This window comes from Colias philodice, chromosome 18 (assembly GCF_061535455.1).
Source record: "Colias philodice isolate Cphi_HAF_F1 chromosome 18, ilColPhil1 Martin Lab GWU primary, whole genome shotgun sequence".
Classification (NCBI taxonomy): domain Eukaryota; kingdom Metazoa; phylum Arthropoda; class Insecta; order Lepidoptera; family Pieridae; genus Colias; species Colias philodice.
Genome location: NC_143103.1, coordinates 29,012 through 49,278, shown reverse-complemented (window position 1 = coordinate 49,278; position 20,267 = coordinate 29,012). Strand labels below are relative to the sequence as shown.

At 37.7% G+C, this 20,267-nt stretch overlaps 1 protein-coding gene across 1 annotated transcript; it reads left to right on the top strand.

Annotated features, from left to right (window-relative positions):
• Nucleotides 1-15,178: 15,178 nt before the first annotated feature.
• LOC149480196 (uncharacterized) lies at nt 15,179-20,143 on the top strand. Its single transcript, XM_089706232.1, has 2 exons — nt 15,179-19,427; nt 19,506-20,143. Exon 1 carries the CDS (start codon nt 15,252-15,254, stop codon nt 19,362-19,364), a length of 4,113 nt encoding a protein of 1,370 aa, XP_089562358.1. The 5' UTR covers nt 15,179-15,251; the 3' UTR covers nt 19,365-19,427; nt 19,506-20,143.
• Nucleotides 20,144-20,267: the final 124 nt, after the last annotated feature.

Here is a 20,267-nt window from a genome sequence, read left to right as displayed (position 1 = left end):
TCACCAGAACGACAGCAAATTTAAATATTATATTTTAATTGTGTTTGCACAATTTGTTTAAATTGCGACTGGAAGAACACAACAAACATAATTGATAGATAATATACGAATACGAACTTTTTGTATGGCGCTGGTTTTTGCATCTATCGTGCGGTGGTCAGCACTCAGCACTATGTAGCTCTATATGGGTCGTCAGTCGTCACGTGTGAAACTTCGCCTCACCTCGCCCTCTCCGGCCGACGGTTGCCGCTTTGTGGCGCCTCCCACACACTCTCTGCCATACAATATCTGAATGCATTAGCGAACTATTTACACAGCACTTTTTCAGCTTTCTACTGGTGAATGTGTTGAAATTTCAAATTCGAGATATTATCAAGTATAGTTTTCCTTAAAAAGTATAACTTCCCAAAATTGTATCTGTTCGTGTGTCTCTCGTGTACTATTATTATTTATAATACATAGTTTAAATAGACGCTACGCACACAGCATTCACTGTACCTAATTTAAATAATAACGAATGCCGTGTGCATGCTTCAAATGTCTAACAATTAAAAAAATTATTAATATTACTAAAGCGACTGAAGAATGTTTAATAAGTACAGCGTCTTAGCGAGCAAATTGAATTACTTTGTGAGGAACGAGAGCGCATCTGCGTCAACATTAGCGCAGTGTTTGTTGTCTCGGAGCTGTTTGTGTAAGCGGCCCCGCCCGCGTCGCACAGGAGCAACTAAACGGCTAGACAATACAATACCACTACCATTAACATAATCCCCTAGTCCCGACAAAACAGACCTAATGTTGCAACATACCAAGATCCATTCGGTTTAAACTGAGGCCAGAGTACTTTTATGGGTTGCTAGAAATTGTGATAGTTCTTAGAATAGCATTTTCCGTTATTGATGAGTTTCATCATGTTTCCCGAAGCAGAAGTACCTCCGTATATCTTTCCTTATACAAAATCCTGATGCAGCTTATTGATGTTACCGACAAAGTTTACTTACTCGATGACAAGAAGATAAATAATTGAAAACTACCTACCGTACATTTCTTACAAAAGTTCCCAAAACATACCCACATAATAATATTATCACCAATGATTAATTATCACATACTTTTTACTTACTTTCTAAAAAGGTATAAATTAATGTAACATTTTTTACAAATTTCATCACATACAGATTGTTACCGACAGTTCTGTATTGCATTTTTCTTCGATGATACTAAAACAAATATGACGTAGTCCCTAAGAAATGCCCAATAACATTTGCAGTTTGCACCCTTTTATACATATATAAACAAAAATGTTGTGTGGTTTTATGAAACCACGGTAAAAGTGAAACTGTTCGAACGGTTCCGAACACTGCTTTGTGTAGCGCATGTCGCGTGACGGTCGGCTGCCGAGTAGGTATACCTACTCGGCAGCCGCGATACACGCGACATGCGCTACCGCTACACAGACCAAAAAGTTTGAGACGGCGATGTAATAAAAGTTTCACTTTAATAATAAGTATAGTGATGTTCTTAAAACAACGTTTGAGTTTAAAATTAAAGTGTACTTTCTCATTTAGCAAGCCAAGACTAAAATAAAAGAGTGTGTCAGTTTAACAAAAAGTATCTCGTTTACGGAGAACTAACAATTAATTTCGTTGGAAATAGTTACAAAGTTACGTGTTCTTTTGAGCGTCCGCCGCTGATTAATGAACACCACTCCCCTCGCACGAGCTCCGCGCCGCAGCCACTCGATATTGTGCAACACAATCTAGCCCTTACACCGTGCGCCAAAAGGTTCAGTTCCCAATGAAAGAAACAGCACAAGGACCACGTGAGTGTAGGTTGCTCCCAAATAATATTATGTATTTCATAGTCGTGCTCAAAACCAGCTTTAATTAATTTTGCGCGTGGGTTGACGTCGTAATAAGTATTAAAATTGCGTTAATCAAATAATTAATATCCTAAAATGATAGAATTATAGTATAATGATAGAAGTTAATATTTAAACGGGTACCCGACTAAGAACACAATTATTTCAGTGTACATACCTAAACTTAAATTTCCATTCTCAATGAATAATTATACCCTTTAAGTTTTGTGCTTTCTACTATCCAGGAGACTTACCTCATGGAAGCTGTATTCAGACGAGATTTACTAGTATCTAATGACTAATTCCAACAGCGATATCACCGAAATGTTATTGACATACCTACCATGATTGTACCATGTCATAACTAAATAGAGCGTCAATAACATAAAATGAAAATCATTATTAGTATCTATGTTCGAAGAGCAATCGTAGTCAATAGGCTCATTATCGTCGATTGACATTGTGACCCACTGGCCGGCTGGCCGCTGGGAGCCGGGAGGTGCCGTCGCAGTGCTCCGAGATACGGGCTCATTGCGCTCCGACTGTGCACGGTGCAGGAGATAATAGACAAAATATGATACGCACCTTGTGCAGAGGTTAGGCGACGCGAAAATCCCGGAAATCTCACGGGAACGGGAACTATTCGGGTTTTCCTTTGAAAAAGCGGGCGAAGCCGCGGGCGGAAATCTAGTTAAATATATAAATATTATATTTTATTTTAATAATAAATTAAATAGGTACATATATTTTTCCTATATTAAAAGTAGTTAATCTTATCGTTACATTATGTATCCCTTAGTGATATAATTTATAACTGTTATTAAATTTTGCGTCACATATAAATACTACTGTCTTATCGAAATTTTCCCGACTTATGGATTTTTCCTGACTTATAGAAATTTTTGCAGCAAGGAGAAATTTTCCTCACGTATAGAAATTTTCCTGGCGTTTATAATTTTTCCTGACTTATACAAATTTTCTGGCTTATAGAAATTTTCACGACGCAAATAAATTTTCCTAGCTTATAGAAATTTTTCTAGCTTAAAGAAATTTTCCCGACGTATAGAAATTTTCCTGTCTTATGGAAATTTTCCAGCTTATAGAAATTTTCCCGACTTGTGGAAATTTTCCTGACATAGAAATGTTTCCCGACTTATGGAAATTTTTCGACTTATGGATTTTTCCTGACTTGTAGGAATTATTGCGGCAAAGATAAATTTTCCTCACGTATAGAAATTTTCCTGGCATATAGAAATTTTCTTGACGTAAGTATAGAAATTTTCCGGACTTATGAAAATTTTCCTGGCGTATAGAAATTTTCCTGGCGTATAGAAATTTTCCTGACGTATAGAAATTTTCCGGACTTATGAAAATTTTCCTGGCGTATAGAAATTTTCCTGTCTTTTAAACATTTTCCTGACTTATACAAATTTTCCTTATCTATATAAATTTTCCTGCCATATGGCAGGAAAATTTATATAGATATTTCTATATAGAAATTTTCCTGGCTTATAGAAATTTTCCTGAGGTACAGAAATTTTCCTGACGTATAGAAATTTTCCGGACTTATGGAAATTTTCCTGTCTTTCATTTTCCTTTCTTATGGAAATTTTCCTGGCGTATAGAAATTCTCCTGTCTTATAAACATTTTCCTGACTTATACAAATTTTCCGTATCTATATAAATTTTCCTGCCGTATAGAAATTTTCCTGACTTGTGGAAATTTTCCTGATTTATAGAAATTTTGCCCGACTTATGGATTTTTCCTGACAGGAATTTTTGCGGCAAAGAGAAATTTTCCTCACGTATAGAAATTATCCTGACGTATAGAAATTTTCCGGACTTATGGAAATTTTCCTGTCTTTAATTTTCCTTTCTTATGGAAATTTTCCTGGCGTATAGAAAATTTCCTGGCTTATAAACATTTTCCTGACATATACAAATTTTCCTTATCTATATAAATTTTCCTGCCGTATAGAAATTTTCCTGGCGTATAGAAATTTTCCTGAGCAACAGAAATTTTCCTGACGTATATAAATTTTCCGGACTTATGGAAATTTTCCTGTCTTTAATTTTCCTTTCTTATGGAAATTTTCCTGGCGTATAGAAATTTTCCTGGCTTATAAACATTTTCCTGGCTTATACAAATTTTCCTTATCTATACAAATTTTCCTGCCGTATAGAAATTTTCCTGACATAGAAATTTTCCTTGTTTATAGAAATTTTTCTGGTGTATACAAATTTTCCTTTCTTATGGAAATTTTCCAGCTTATAGAAATTTGCGCTTTCACCAGGGCCCTGGAATAATGGAATTATAATTAATTTCATGAACAATACCATCATCATCATTTTTATTGAAAACAATATTCATATATTTTTCTTTGCCCGCGGATTCCCCTGATGTTAAATTCGCATTCGTATGAGTCATTTCACCACTTTCAAAAGTTATCCATGGCCATGTCACATTAATACGAATAAACACACTTTCGCATTTATAATATTATTAGAGGTCCGCCCCGGCTTCGCCCGTGGTACATAATATTTCGCAATAAAAGGTAGCCTATGTCCTTTCTCGGGTATCAAAATATCTCCATACCAAATTTCATGCAAATTGGTTCAGTAGTTTAGGCGTGATTGAGTAACAGACAGACAGACAGAGTTACTTTCGCATTCATAATATTAGTATGGATAATGGATATGTAATGCAACATGACTGCATAGTGCATAGAAGGCAGCGCGAACCTGATCCCGAGCCAAGCACGCCTTCCTGAACCAATCTCACACGCCTTTCTCCACATCTTGCCCTGCAGGCTTGAACAATCTGAATGTTATCTGTTTTATTGTTTCAATTTGGAGTGCCACGAATCCGATTAAAATATCATTTTTGTTTAAGGGCTTGGTCTAGTAGTGCAAACAAATGCATCCTGTCATCCTATATGTAAATAATACAAATGTACTAAGGGAAAGTTGCTCCACTTAATTTTTAAAAATTAAATCATTCATATGCATAATTTAATATTCGTAATAAGTACCAAAAATGACAATTTGAAACAATTTTCGTGAAAATTACACCGGGTGATTTATTTTTTATCAGTACACAAAATTTGCGAATACTTTCTATTGATATCTTCAACTTCATGTTTATATAACTGATCAACTTTTACAAAGAAATTTGGACGAAATATAAAAAAAATAAGCTTTCCATACAAAATGCAGAACTCTATACATTTTTTTCGACCTAAGTTTCTTAGTGAAAGTTGTTCAGTTTAACTAATAAAACGGATAAACAAATTTTGTATATAATAAAAAAAATGTAATGTTTGTGTTAAATGAAAACAAAAGATATTTATTTCTGACTAGCTTCCGCCCGCGACTCCGTCCGCGCGGATGTCAGTCTTCGCGTCTTCTACAGATTTATTATATTATGTGTAATATATAGATTATATTGATAAACCTAATAAATCTCTGCTAGCATTCTGATGCTTTATCGGTTGCACTGGATTTATCTCTTTTTTTTCAATCGCTTGAATGATATAGGATGGGTCCTTGATGGGCATCGAATGCTGAAGTCTCGAATCAATCAATTCTGACAGTAGGCAATTTATGTAAAATCTTGATAATGGTCCATCATTTTATTTTGCCTAAACGTTACATACTTTTTTATATATTCTATTTTTAACGAATGATTCACTCCAGTCCAAACAGCAAATAAGCAGACTTCTGCTTCTGCAACGTTTAGTTGTCCCTGAATTTAGAAAAAAAACCGGCCAAGTGCGAGTCGGACTCGCGCACCGAGGGTTCCGTACATTGCTGTTTCTTTTGATTGCGTTGACATAGAAGTTTGATTTTGTTACAGCTTAAAGGTATTATAGACCTGAGTATTTGGTATGAATTTCAATTTAATACCTCTACGCGTTTATGAGGAAATGGGTAGTAAGTTTAAAATTATTAAAAAAAAAAATTATGTGATGTAACTAAAAATTTATGGTTTTCGTAATTTTTCCTTTATCTATGCTATAAGACGTTGCTTCGTACCAAATTTCAAGATTCTGAGTTCACGAGAAGCACCCTGTAGGTTTTGATTCCCTTGCAAGTGTCGAAAATTTGCGGCATAAACGGCTGTATCTTTTGATTTCGTTGGCTTAGAAGTTTGATTTTTTCACAGCTTCAAGGGACAGTAGACCTGAGTAATTGATATAAATTTCAGCTCCATACCTCCACGCGTTCCTGAGAAAAAGGGTCTTGACAGACGGACGGACGGACGGACGGACAGACGGACAACAAAGTGATCCTATAAGGGTTCCGTTTTTTCCTTTTGAGGTACGGAACCCTAAAAATAGTCATGATTCTTATCTATGACAAAAGTGTTATTTTTTGCATTGTATTTCAAATATTTAATTTTTTTTAACCGCATCTTCCGCATTCATGTCTTTTGCCGGAATTAGACATTTAACTTCTACTAGTCCCATTTTCCCTTTTTGATATGGGAGTGTATAAAGTAAATTTTTTAGATATTTCTCGTTATACTTTTAAATAATTTGGAAAATCCAAAAGTGCACGCCTCATAATTTTTTTTTAATAAATATTTATTAATTATTATTTTTGTTTATTTAATAACAATTAAACCACATCGAATCAGACCCTGAAAAATGAAAGGGTTCTATTCCTGAGCATACTCAAGCGTAAGAGAAAAAAAAAGACTCGATTAGTAAAGTATTTCGGTCGCAATCGTGTTAACAAGAAAAAGGATCCGCACATACAGACACACGGACGTCCAAGACAGAACTTTTTTAAACTGTTTTTTAACTAGTTTAAATAACAAAAATGACATCAAAAATATCATGAACGTTAAAAATAGTGTTTTTTCTTAATATGTGTGTGTATGTATTATCTTACAAGTGCAATGTATGATACATAAAGACATTTTAAGTTTGAAAAATCACATGTTTTGCGCGAAGTGACAGTAGTACCCACCTCAACGCTTCGCTTATGAGGCGTGCAAAAGTTATTATTGTCATTTTGCTCATTAGGTAAAGTAATTTCGATATCAGTTTTAAGTTTTTTGATACCTGCAATAATAACGTCATAATCGCCTGCACATACTTATCGATTACAACCTGTATACAATCCACCATCCACATTCATAATGTTTTCCTGTCCTCCTCTCCTTTACGCTGTTCACCGATACATTTGAAATGAGTAAATCTGCTACCACTGAAGGATGTTTCATTGTGATCAGCAAATTTTCACCACTGTTGTCGATTACACGACTCGACAAAAAAAATTTCGTTCTTTGTCCTAAAGTTTATACTATTATTTTCCAGTTAGTTATGCACAAAAACGAAAAGAAAATACCTTTTTTCGGTATAAAGTTTGCTTTTGTGATAGTTATAATAATAATACAAATTTTTCAATTTTTTCATATATTTTAATTTTTTAAAAAGACCGCGCGGTGAGAGTGGGATATTAACGTTTAGGTACAGGTGCCGCTAGATGGCACCCGAGTGGTAAACAACCATCAAGTATTATTTACAAGCCCAGAATAACTTAAAATGTTGTCACGAAAGTGCAAATACGATGCTGATGCATTTTGTTTTATATGTGGTCAATTTATTAAAGTTCGAGACGTGAAATATGAACTAAAGACATCTCACGTTCTCTGTGAAGCCTATGAAGCATATTTTGACTGTCCTGTACGGAATCAAGATAAGCCATGGGCTCCACATGTTGCTTGTAGAAATTGTAAAAGGTGTTTGGAAGGTAAGGCAAATTCCAATTACAAATTTTAAGGCCATGGGCTGCAGGATGTCATTAAAAGTACATATGCTGCATGCTCATTTGGATAAATTTAAAAACAATATGGGAGCCTATTCCGAAGAGCAAGGAGAACGTTTCCATCAGGACATCATGAATTTTGAACAACGCTATCAAGGCCAATACAATGAAAACATGATGGGCGACTATATTTGGGGTTTATTGAGAGAAAGTAGCTATGAACATAAAAGAAAAAGTAAAAGTGTGCACTTTTAAGTTATTTTCCACTTTTCTGTAAGCTAATTTGATAGTAAAACTTAATAAAAATAATAAACATTTTTATTTCAATAGTTTTATTTTCAATCAAAAATTAAAATCCGAGATTTTTAAAAATTTCCTTCAATCAGTCTTCTAAGCACAAAAGCAAAGTTTTTCATGCCATATATTTTTTTTCCGTCTAATTACGACCTAAACTACGAAATTTAATGCTTTGCAATCAAAGTCAAATTTCATGGTGACCCGTTGTTATTTGTTTTTCATTTTTAATCAGCAATTGGGAATCATCAGTTTTGTTTTTTGCAGATTGGTGATGTACCCTAACAATACGTCGAAAAGGGAAAGCATCAACGAATTATCGTTTTCGTCCTCTTTTTTTATTCTTCGCGTCTCTGTTACTTCTGTTTGTTTAGTTCTCAACACCCACTGAATTTTCTATGTTATTGTGATATTCCATTACATCTGAGTTTTGATGATGTGATGATAATCCATTCGTTTTAATATTGGTACTTAGAGTTGGTAGACTAAACTAGAAATGGCGGACTAAATTTGTCAGCGCGTCTGTAAGATCAGAATATAAAACCAACATCCTGTATTTAAGTTACAAAATTAATAACCAAACAACATGCCGCTACGTTGAAAATGACTAGAAGAAAAAATTAAAACACCTCGGATCAATTTTTGAGTAAAGAAATCATTTTCCCCGTATGGGGATTTCCCCGGATGAACTTGGGAAGTTCAAGTTCTCAATACAAGTTTATATTATATTTCGTATTTCTCAAACGAAAAATAAACATTTTTGGAACTTCAAAAAAATTATATTATAAGAAAATTTATGAGCTTACTTTAGTTTTAAAGAAATATACATCCCTTTACTGACACCCCGTAAAATAAAGAAATTGTTGCCAATCACCTTTGCAATCTATTTGGTTTCATTAACTTTATGTTCGAAGATAATTTTTTTCTAGAAGTTACACGCGTATTTTTTTCGTTTATTTTCCATATCGAAATCAAATGTTTAAAAATACGAATATTTGCACAAAACTAAGATAAAAATAATCAATTAACAAAAATATTAAATTTAATGAAGTAGAGCAACTTTCACTTCGGTATGAAGGAAAATCGAGCGTAGAGCACACGTCAGAACGCTCCGGCCCAAGGAGCGCGACTAAAGAAATTCGCTAGGATTTTTCCTAATTATTTTAAATATTTTTTTAATATTTAAGGAATTATCAAAATTCAAAAAAAAATTTTTTTAAAGGATTAATACTCATTGGTCTTCAACCATCTCGAATAAATTAATGGAAAAAATAACTTTTAGCAGTATTTATCAATAGATTTTGTAAGGCAACAAATGGGAAATTTAATGAATTTATAACGTTCTAATTAAGAAAATCATAAGTTTTTCGGCAATTGTGTTCAGCAGTTTTTAATAACGACTATATAAGGATAATATTGCGCTGATCAGATTGTGTAAATTGTAATCGGTTGCAACGTAGTGAGTGCACAAACTTAGCTCGAAATGTCTTTGGGGGAAATAGACTTATCTTGAAGGCCTGATTAAGGTAACATAAAGTAACTTTATAAATGTGAAAAAATTCACGCGCATTGCGTATATAACACTAATTGATAAACAAGAAAAAAAAATTCAGTTTATCATTTCATTAGCCGGGAAAAAATTGTCAAATAACTTGTTGAAAACGCAATTTTGCTAGACTGCAGCCTTAATTTTTAACTTCACAAATCAAACTAGTAGGTACTGAATGTAGAGCATAAGAGCGAGCGCCCACGAGCAACTTAGTTGCCCGGCAACTATTTTGTCTCTGTCGCTGTCTCCTCGCAAAGTTTTGAACGATGCGCTCACGAAAGCGACAGCAACGCAACTTTTTCTTTAAAATTTTCTTCATTTATCAACATGGTTTTCGAAGAGACGGTTGTGGTCTGTGCTCTTGTCCCGCATAGTTCCCATTCCCGTGAGATTTCCGGGATAAAACCTATCCTATGTGTTAATCCAAGTTACTCTCTATATGTGTGCTAAATTTCATTGTAATCGGTTCAGTAGTTTATGCGTGAAAACTGAAAACCATACATATCTACAAACCTTTCCTCTTTATAATATTAGTACAGATATGTAATCGTAATTGTAAAAAGTAAATTAGTTTTTATTTAATACTTTTTAGTGTATTTTTCAACACGAATCAAACGAGCCCAAACTCGATAAAGTTGAGTCAATATATTACTAAGTTCCTATGACCACCTTCCGACTCCATCATCAAATCAGCTCTATGTCATAATAATGTTTCATCGTTATCCAATTTACATGCGTATACAAAATTTCAGCTCAATCGGTTACCTGGAAATGAATCAAAGTTACTTGCTACATTTCAATTAAGTCATCGAGACCAGACAAAAATGCTCATAAAATAAAAACTACTGGGCTTATCCGAATAAAATTTATGGGACCAATTCCACACCATTCCGCATCAAAAAAAAAAAAAAGAATCACGTAAACCGGTTCAGAAACCTTGGAGTAATTGGTATACATACATACCAAAAATATACCGGCCGAATTGATAACCTCCTCCTTTTTTTGAAGTCGGTTAAAACTACTGTGTACGAGAATAAATACGTTGACATAAATACGTATTATCGCTACGCCGGTTACGCGGCAACTGGCCGGCGGCCGTCGCCTGGCAACATTTTTGTCGCCGTGCGCGCACTTGCATTGAAACCAATAGATAGGGCGACAGTTGCGTCGCGGGCTTGTCTCCGAACCCGCGGACAAAAAAGTCTCCCGGGAGTTGCGTCGCTACGTGCGCGCACTTTCATACTAGCCCATGGCTGGAGAGACAAAATAGTTGCGGAGACAAAATTGTTGCGGAGACAAAATTGTTGCGGAGACAAAATTGTTGCGGAGACAAAGTTGCTCGTGGGCGCTCGCTCTAAGAGCGAGCGCCCACGAGCAACTTAGTTGCCCGGCAACTATTTTGTCTCTGTCGCTGTCTCCTCGCAAAGTTTTGAACGATGCGCACACGAAAGCGACAGCAACGCAACTTTTTCTTTAAAATTTTCTTCATTTATCAACATGGTTTTCGAAGAGACGGTTGTGGTCTGTGCTCTTGTCCCGCATAGTTCCCATTCCCGTGAGATTTCCGGGATAAAACCTATCCTATGTGTTAATCCAAGTTACTCTCTATATGTGTGCTAAATTTCATTGTAATCGGTTCAGTAGTTTATGCGTGAAAACTGAAAACCATACATACCTACAATCCTTTCCTCTTTATAATATTAGTATAGATATGTAATCGTAATTGTAAAAAGTAAATTAGTTTTTATTTAATACTTTTTAGTGTATTTTTCAACACGAATCAAACGAGCCCAAACTCGATAAAGTTGAGTCAATATATTACTAAGTTCCTATGACCACCTTCCGACTCCATCATCAAATCAGCTCTATGTCATAATAATGTTTCATCGTTATCCAATTTACATGCGTATACAAAATTTCAGCTCAATCGGTTACCTAGAAATGAATCAAAGTTACTTGCTACATTTCAATTAAGTCATCGAGACCAGACAAAAATGCTCATAAAATAAAAACTACTGGGCTTATCCGAATAAAATTTATGGGACCAATTCCACACCATTCCGCATCAAAAAAAAAAAAGAATCACGTAAACCGGTTCAGAAACCTTGGAGTAATTGGTATACATACATACAAAAAATATACCGGCCGAATTGATAACCTCCTCCTTTTTTTTGAAGTCGGTTAAAACTACTGTGTACGAGAATAAATACGTTGACATAAATACGTATTATCGCTACGCCGGTTACGCTGCAACTGGCCGGCGGCCGTCGACAGGCAACATTTTTGTCGCCGTGCGCGCACTTGCATTGAAACCAATAGATAGGGCGACAGTTGCGTCGCGGGCTTGTCTCCGAACCCGCGGACAAAAAAGTCTCCCGGGTGTTGCGTCGCTACGTGCGCGCACTTTCATACTAGCCCATGGGCGGAGAGACAAAATAGTTGCGGAGACAAAATTGTTGCGGAGACAAAGTTGCTCGTGGGCGCTCGCTCTAAGGATAGGAATGTAAAGCAATTGTTTAAACGGGAATAATTATTATTAATATTATCAACAATAAGAGCGAGCGCCCACGAGCAACTTTGTCTCCGCAACTATTTTGTCTCTCCAGCCATGGGCTAGTATGAAAGTGCGCGTACGTAGCGACGCAACTCCCGGGAGACTTTTTTGTCCGCGGGTTCGGAGACAAGCCCGCGACGCAACTGTCGCCCTATCTATTGGTTTCAATGCAAGTGCGCGCACGGCGACAAAAACGTTGCCGGACGGAGGCCGCCGGCCAGTTGCCGCGTAACCGGCGTAGCGATAGTACGTATTTATGTCAACGTATTTATTCTCGTACACGGTAGTTTTTAACCGACTTCAAAAAAAAGGAGGAGGTTATCAATTCTGCCGGTATATTTTTTTATGTATGTACACCGATTACTCCGAGGTTTCTGAACCGGTTTACGTGATTCTTTTTTAGTTTGATGCGGAATGGTGTGGAATTGGTCCCATAAATTTTATTCGGATAAGCCGAGTAGTTTTTATTTGATGAGCATTTTTGTCTGGTCTCGATGACTTAATTGAAATGTAGCAAGTAACTTTGATTCATTTCCAGGTAACCGATTGAGCTGAAATTTTGTATACGCATGTAAATTGGATAGCGATGAAACATTATTATGAGATAGAGCTGATTTGATGATGGAATCGGAAGGTGGCCATAGGAACTTAGTAATATATTGACTCAACTTTATCGAGTTTGAGCTTGTTTGATTCGTGTTGAAAAATACACTTAAAAGTATTAAATAAAAACTACTTTACTTTTTACAATTACGATTACATATCTATACTAATATTATAAAGAGGAAAGGTTTGTAGGTACATATGTATGGTTTTCAGTTTTCACGCATAAACTACTGAACCGATTACAATGAAATTTAGCACACATATAGAGGGTAACTTGGATTAACACATAGGATAGGTTTTATTTCGGAAATCCAACGAGATTGGGAACTATGCGGGACAAGAGCACAGACCACAACCGTTTCTTCGAAATCCATGTTGATAAATGCAGAAAATTTTAAAGAAAAAGTTGCGTTGCTGTCGCTTTCGTGAGCGCATCGTTCAAAACTTTGCGAGGAGACAGCGACAGAGACAAAATAGTTGCCGGGCAACTAAGTTGCTGGTGCGCGCTCGCTCTAATACACACGTCACTTGTCACAATTCCAAAAATAAACCAACGTAAACGTATTTGCGCTAGGTCGGTACCTATACATATAATAAGTTTGATAACAGACAACTGCAAATCCCCAAAATATACATAATTATAGACCAGTGCCGTTAATTTTTGAAACAAAAAAAATTAAAACCCATTAGAAAAGGAGGGGAAAATGATAAAAATGAAAGGAGAAATAAATTACAGTCAATCCGAGTTCGGGAAGTGGGAGGGGGAGCTTTTAAGGCTAAAAAATTTAAGGGCTTTTAAGGTTTCTCTTGATTTCCGACAAAACTACAAGTCCTATGGAAAAAAGTTCAATGGCAAAGTTGTAGGTAATATGTAAAAAGTTCTACAACTTTTGTATTTACAATTTATTCACGGGGCGGATAGTAGGGATGATAATATGAGGAGCCTAACTGCATCCATTGTACTCGACAATAAGGCAAACAATAACGTTATTCAGCACTTACGAAACATTTCGTGTCACCTCGGCATTATGTCGGCACAAAAAGTAATTTCATACATTTCAAAGTAATCTGGGATGTCATGGCGTGCGCTTGCATAATAGATAAAACTATTAAAACTGCAACATTAATTATGTAGTTATGCATTATTCACACGCGCTCCACACAAAATGGAATAATTTTACTGCGCTATTTCATTCCAATGTACTGTGTACTTGTGTACATGAAATTAGCAACTCATTTGGTTAATAATTCAATTCTTTTGTATCTCTTTTTGTATATGCGATGGAAAAGGAGCTCTTATTATTTATGACGTATTTTAACGACTAGTTACGAGTAAGTAATTTATACATTTTAGATAATGTTTATATTATGTGTACATACGATAAAATGAATGTGGTAACGCCAATATAATTAAAATAGTAAATGTAGAAATTAAACGTTTATTGTTTGTGGTGTGTTCCTTCATCCTTCCCTACATACGAGCACAACCAATCATCGCGTGGTCACTAACCACGTGACACGTCCAATAAGACGTGAACGCGACGTTCGTGTCGCTGCAGTCAGTCGGGTTCGCTCCGTTCCTTCGCGAGGTTCGGGACTCGGCCACCGCCGGAGAGCTTCCACGAGGCTCTCTAGATCATCAGGCATTGTGCCCTTGTAACACCACCGGGGTATCCCGTGCCCCGGCCCTTGGTCGCGCTCACCGCCGCGTGTGTGTTTGTGTGGAGTGTGGGACTGGACGCCGTTCTTGCCCGCCGCGAGCTGGAGGACCCTGACCGCGTGGCGGCGCGTGTGTTCTGGACGCTACTCCCTCCGACGAGGTACGTGCCGTGTGTATCCTGTCTATCCCTCTTTGCTAACACCACGTAGATCTGAATACAGTCCACTTTCATATCGAAGAATATATTTACGTATATTTTTATATTGGCGCGACCATTGATTGGTACCTTCGACCCGGATAGTAACCATTGAGTGGTACCTTCGACCCGGATAGTAACCATTACCTGATGATTCCACCGCCCTTATTAGGATACTCATTGTGTAGGACCTAATAAGCGATTAGTAGTATCTTCAATGCGAAATACTATTTAATATACCGCATATAATAGAACGACAATGCGTCTTCTACTATTCATATAAAATATATTTTAAACCCGCCCTTATTAGGATACTCATTGTAGGCCCTAATAAGCGATTTAATAGTACATTCATTGTGAAATAACTATAATATACCGCATAGATCGACATTGCGTCATCTATTATTTTTTGCTTAAAATATATTTTATTCCGCCCGTAACATTAAGTTACGCGTATATTATTATCAAAATAGTTAATTAAAACTATATTCATATCGTTTATCCGCAGTTATAACGCTAAAATCATTATAAATCGAACATATTTCATCATATTTATTTACCCGCTACCCGCGTTCGAAATTTATAACGTTATCTAGGTCATTCCGCGATCCGCTGTTATAATCCAACCATATTGAAAATTCATACTCGGTTCATATTACGCTTGCGTCGCTGACCTACTTTATTTGGTCGTATTACTTGTTATTGTAACTTGCATTGTAACATTCTCAGTTTGAATATATATTTTTGTTATTAAAAATGCCACCTAAGAAAATGACTAAGTTACCTGATAGTGACGCTTCGGATGTTAATGATTCGGAAGATATAAATGATTCGCAGTTATCCATGTTATTAGCTAAACGCGAAGTTATATTCGAAATGGTGCAACAAATGTATGATTTGTCTTTAAACGTTCATAACAACGCCTCGCTTATGGAAAGTTTCCTTGACGAGTCCGCGCAGATAGAATCATTACGTGAAAGATTTGAAAAGTGTTTAGACGAATACAATACTCGCTTATTATTATTAACACCTACCGCGAAACCTGATTATAAAAGCCTCGTTGCATTCGAGTCTTTATATAGCAGAGTTATAAGAATTAAATCGCAATATTCGCAACCAAGTCCGTCACACGGAGATATTAATAATTTGCATAAAAATAGGCCTAAATTGCCGCCTATCGAGTTGGTACCATTTTCGGGTGATATTCGCTCATTTCCGCTGTTTCTTTCGAATTTTGAATCAGTTGTTCATAACAATCCCGGCCTTACAGATGCCGAGCGTTTATATTATTTACTAGGTAAATTAACGGGGAAGGCCACAACTGTTATAGCTGGTATAACCCCCTCCGCTGAAAATTATAATTTAATATTACAAACTTTAAAAAATAAATATGATGATAAACGTATGTTAGTTTCCGCGTATTTAAATCAAATGTTTGATTTTAAACCTTTGCATTCTCCGTCCGCAACAAACTTTGATTTATTTACTGATAACTTTATTAGCGCAGTGCGCGCCTTACAGAATATAAAGTTAGATAATATTACAGATTTAATGATTGTTCATATCGCGTTGAAGAAGTTAGACTCAGATACTGTTCGCGCTTTCGAGACTAAGTTTGGTAGTGAAATGCCTACTTTTGATAACTTAGTTCAATTTATTCAAACTCGTGCGAAGGTATTAGAACGCATTCATCCTTCCACAAATTCGGGAATAAATAAACCGCCTCGAAAGAATAATTATAACCGCAGTTTAAATAATACTTCTTCCGCACCGCCTAAGACGTATCAGTCTTACGTAACAACCGCTGATTCCGCTTATAGTTGTCTTTGTACAAATATTACGCATCAACATTTATTTAAATGTTCGAGTTTTCATAAAATGAGTCCGCAGGAACGTTTGAAATACGTAAAGGATAGAAACGCGTGTATAAATTGTCTCAGTATTAAACATCGAGTTTCTAGTTGTTCGTCTAATTTTAATTGCCGCATTTGTAAATTAAAACATCATACAATGTTACATTTGAAACGCGAATCGTCCATTCCCGCGCCTGCGTCTCACCCCCCGCCGCGCAGCACACCGCCGTTGCCTGCGCCGTCCGCGTCGGGCGAGTGCGTCCGCTCCGACATTGCGCTATGTACCGCTAGCTATACAGCTGATACTGATAACGCATTTCAATGCAACGCGCCCGCGAATAAACAACATACTATTTTATTATCAACCGCTGAAGTCGTAGCTTATAATTGTAAAGGCGAACGGCTTATTATTCGCGCGCTTTTAGATTCCGCTTCGCAAAGTCACTTCATTACAAATGAATGTTGTGAACGTTTAGGTATTAAACCGCAGAAAACCGAACGTACTATTATTAAGGGGTTCGGTGGTTCAGAAAAAATTATAAATAGTAATTCCGTAAATATAAAATTTTATTCGCGTCTTGACAACACCATATCTTTTAATATTTCACCGCTAGTTGTTGATCATGTTACGGATTTATTACCTACCGCTGTTATAGACACTTCTGTCTTATCGCATATTTCGCATTTACCGCTCGCAGATGAGAGTTTTGGTACGCCAAACAAAATCGATTTATTAATCGGTGCTTCTCTGTTCCCTCATCTGCTTCTCCCCGACGTAGTTCATGCATCTCGTGACTCGTCGGCGCCCGCTGCATTGCGCACGGTGTTAGGCTATGTAATAATGGGTTCAGTACCCACCATACCTAACATACATAAACCGCCCTTGATGTGTTGTCACGTTCAAGAGACCGCCGCTATTGACTCATTAGTCAGGCGTTTCTGGGAGCTCGAGGAGCTTCCTACCGCACCGCCCGTTCAACATCCCGATGATGTTGAATGTGAAGAATATTATAAATTAACTACAACCCGCGACCCCGTGAGTGGCAGATATATTGTTTCGCTTCCATTTAAGGATGATTTCTACACTCTCGGTGACTCATTTAATATTGCCCGCAAGCGTTTCATGTGCCTCGAAAGAAAGCTACAGGCTTCACCTAAATTAAGGTTGGCATATGATGACGTCATAAAAGATTATCTAACGAAAAATTATATTTCACCCGCGCCTCCGTATGATCCGCGTGACCCTACACCTATTTATATTATACCGCATCACGCTGTTCTGCGCGAGGATAAATCGTCGACTAAGCTGCGCATGGTTTTAGATGCTAGCATGCCAACTTCTGGAAGCCAGCGTTCGTTGAATGACCTTCTGCATGTTGGGCCGAATTTACAAGGCAATTTGTTTACAATAATTTTAGGTTTTCGTCTCCACGCGATTGCCATGACCGCCGATTGCCGCCAACAGTTTCTGCAGATATTCGTGCGTGAGTTTGATCGTCGTTTTCAATGTTTTTTATATCGTTTCAGCCCGCAGGATCCGCTGTTTCTTTATCAATTTAATCGAGTTTGCTTCGGCATCAAGTCTAGTCCTTATCATGCACTGCGCACGGTAAGACAGCTCGTAGAAGATGACGGCGCGAAATATCCGCTCGCGAGTAGCATTGCATCTTCGTCGTTGTATATGGATGATATCGCCTTCTCTATTCCCACGGAATGTGAAGCAGTTTCCGCGTCGCAGCAGCTCATCGATTTGTTTAAGGGAGCTCAGTGGGATCTAGTTAAATGGAATAGTAATAGCAAAAATGTGTTAGATAATCTTCCCGCTTCGCACAAACTTTTACCCTCCGCGGTGGAGTTTGATAAGACCGTGCAACATAAATTACTTGGTCTGCATTGGTCTACCGTTGATGATTGTTTTCATTTTAAAATTACCGCTCCCGCCGATGTGATGTGCACTAAGCACTCCATCTTGTCAATTACCGCCCGTCTGTGGGACATGATGGGCTTCGTTGCTCCCACAGTCGTGTATAAAATCCCATCAGATAACTTCTACCATATTTCTGGTATTGAAATTCCCGCTGACATTCTTTCGCGAGGCATTACGCCACAAAATCTCGTCTCGCACCCTCTGTGGTTCCAAGGACCCCAGTGGGCTCGTTCGGACCCATCTGAATGGCCTCTTAAGAGTCTCTATGGTAAGTCTATTGCAGACATTCCCGAACGAAAATTAATAGCGCACACTGTGTGCCCGCCTATAAAGCATTGCGCTTTATACGATACCGCCCTTCGCGTCTCGTCGCGTCGTGTATTTTATATTTATAGGTTCCTTATATTATTAACCCGCCGCGGTCTTATGATGACCGTAGAGGACCTTAATTTCGCTGAGAATAAAATTATTCCCGCCCTGCAAAATAAATATTTTGCAGAGGAGTATTATAATATACTCTTTTATAAATTTTATTCGCAGGCTCTCAACCGCTTGAGGCCTTTTATTCGCAACAGACTTATCCTCATCGGACGTCTAAGCGATTCCGCCCTGGAATATGCGCATAAGCATCCAGTGATATTACCGCGCAATGATCATATAATTATCATGATCATTGACTATTATCATATTAAATATATGCATATTATAACGCATTTGTTTGTAGTTATTTTAATAACCGCGCTTTTATTATCATTACCCGCGCCTCAAGTCAAATCTGATCACGTCAGTTTGCTTGATAGGCATTCGCTACTGGACAAGTTAGTTCAGTCGTTTTGGAAACGTTGGAGAATGGAATACTTACACGGTTTGCAGGTTAGGCAGAAATGGAATACGCCTTCCACACCTATTACTCCTGGAACGGTCGTGGTTGTGATAAATTATAATACACCGCCCCTAACCTGGCCTTTAGCCGTCGTAGAGAAAGTACATCCTTCAAAGGACGACGTCGCGCGCGTTTGTACAGTTAGAACCGCCAAGGGAACTTACCTTCGCCCGGTCGTTCGTTTATGTCCGCTTCCAAGACAATAGTTATATCGCATTAGTATATTACCGCAGTTAGTTAAGTTTAATTTTAAGTTTTGCACCGCTTTCGTTTATAATTTCTTAGTTATAATACCGCCGTGACTTTAGGAATTTTTTATACCCCGCTCGCTTTACGCGATCCTAGAGTCATAGAATTTGTTAGTTATATTTCCGCCGTGACTTTTAGGATTTTTTATTATCCCGCTCGCATTTTGCGCTCCTAGAGCCATAGAACTTGTTATTTATATTACCGCCGTGGCTCTTAGGACTTTTATCAACCCGCGCGCATTATGCGATCCTAGAGTCATAGTTTTTCGCTGTATCTTATGATTGGTTTTAAATGGTGACCCATTTAGGGCGGGTGGATATGGTAACGCCAATATAATTAAAATAGTAAATGTAGAAATTAAACGTTTATTGTTTGTGGTGTGTTCCTTCATCCTTCCCTACATACGAGCACAACCAATCATCGCGTGGTCACTAACCACGTGACACGTCCAATAAGACGTGAACGCGACGTTCGTGTCGCTGCAGTCAGTCGGGTTCGCTCCGTGCCTTCGCGAGGTTCGGGACTCGGCCACCGCCGGAGAGCTTCCACGAGGCTCTCTAGATCATCAGGCATTGTGCCCTTGTAACACCACCGGGGTATCCCGTGCCCCGGCCCTTGGTCGCGCTCACCGCCGCGTGTGTGTTTGTGTGGAGTGTGGGACTGGACGCCGTTCTTGCCCGCCGCGAGCTGGAGGACCCTGACCGCGTGGCGGCGCGTGTGTTCTGGACGCTACTCCCTCCGACGAGGTACGTGCCGTGTGTATCCTGTCTATCCCTCTTTGCGAACACCACGTAGATCAAAATACAGTCCACTTTCATATCGAGAATATATTTACGTATATTTTTTTATATTGGCGCGAC

What these genes read in the sequence shown, in the direction of transcription:
- LOC149480196 (XM_089706232.1), top strand. Translation starts at nt 15,252, where the DNA reads ATGCCACCTAAGAAAATGACTAAGTTACCTGATAGTGACGCTTCGGAT.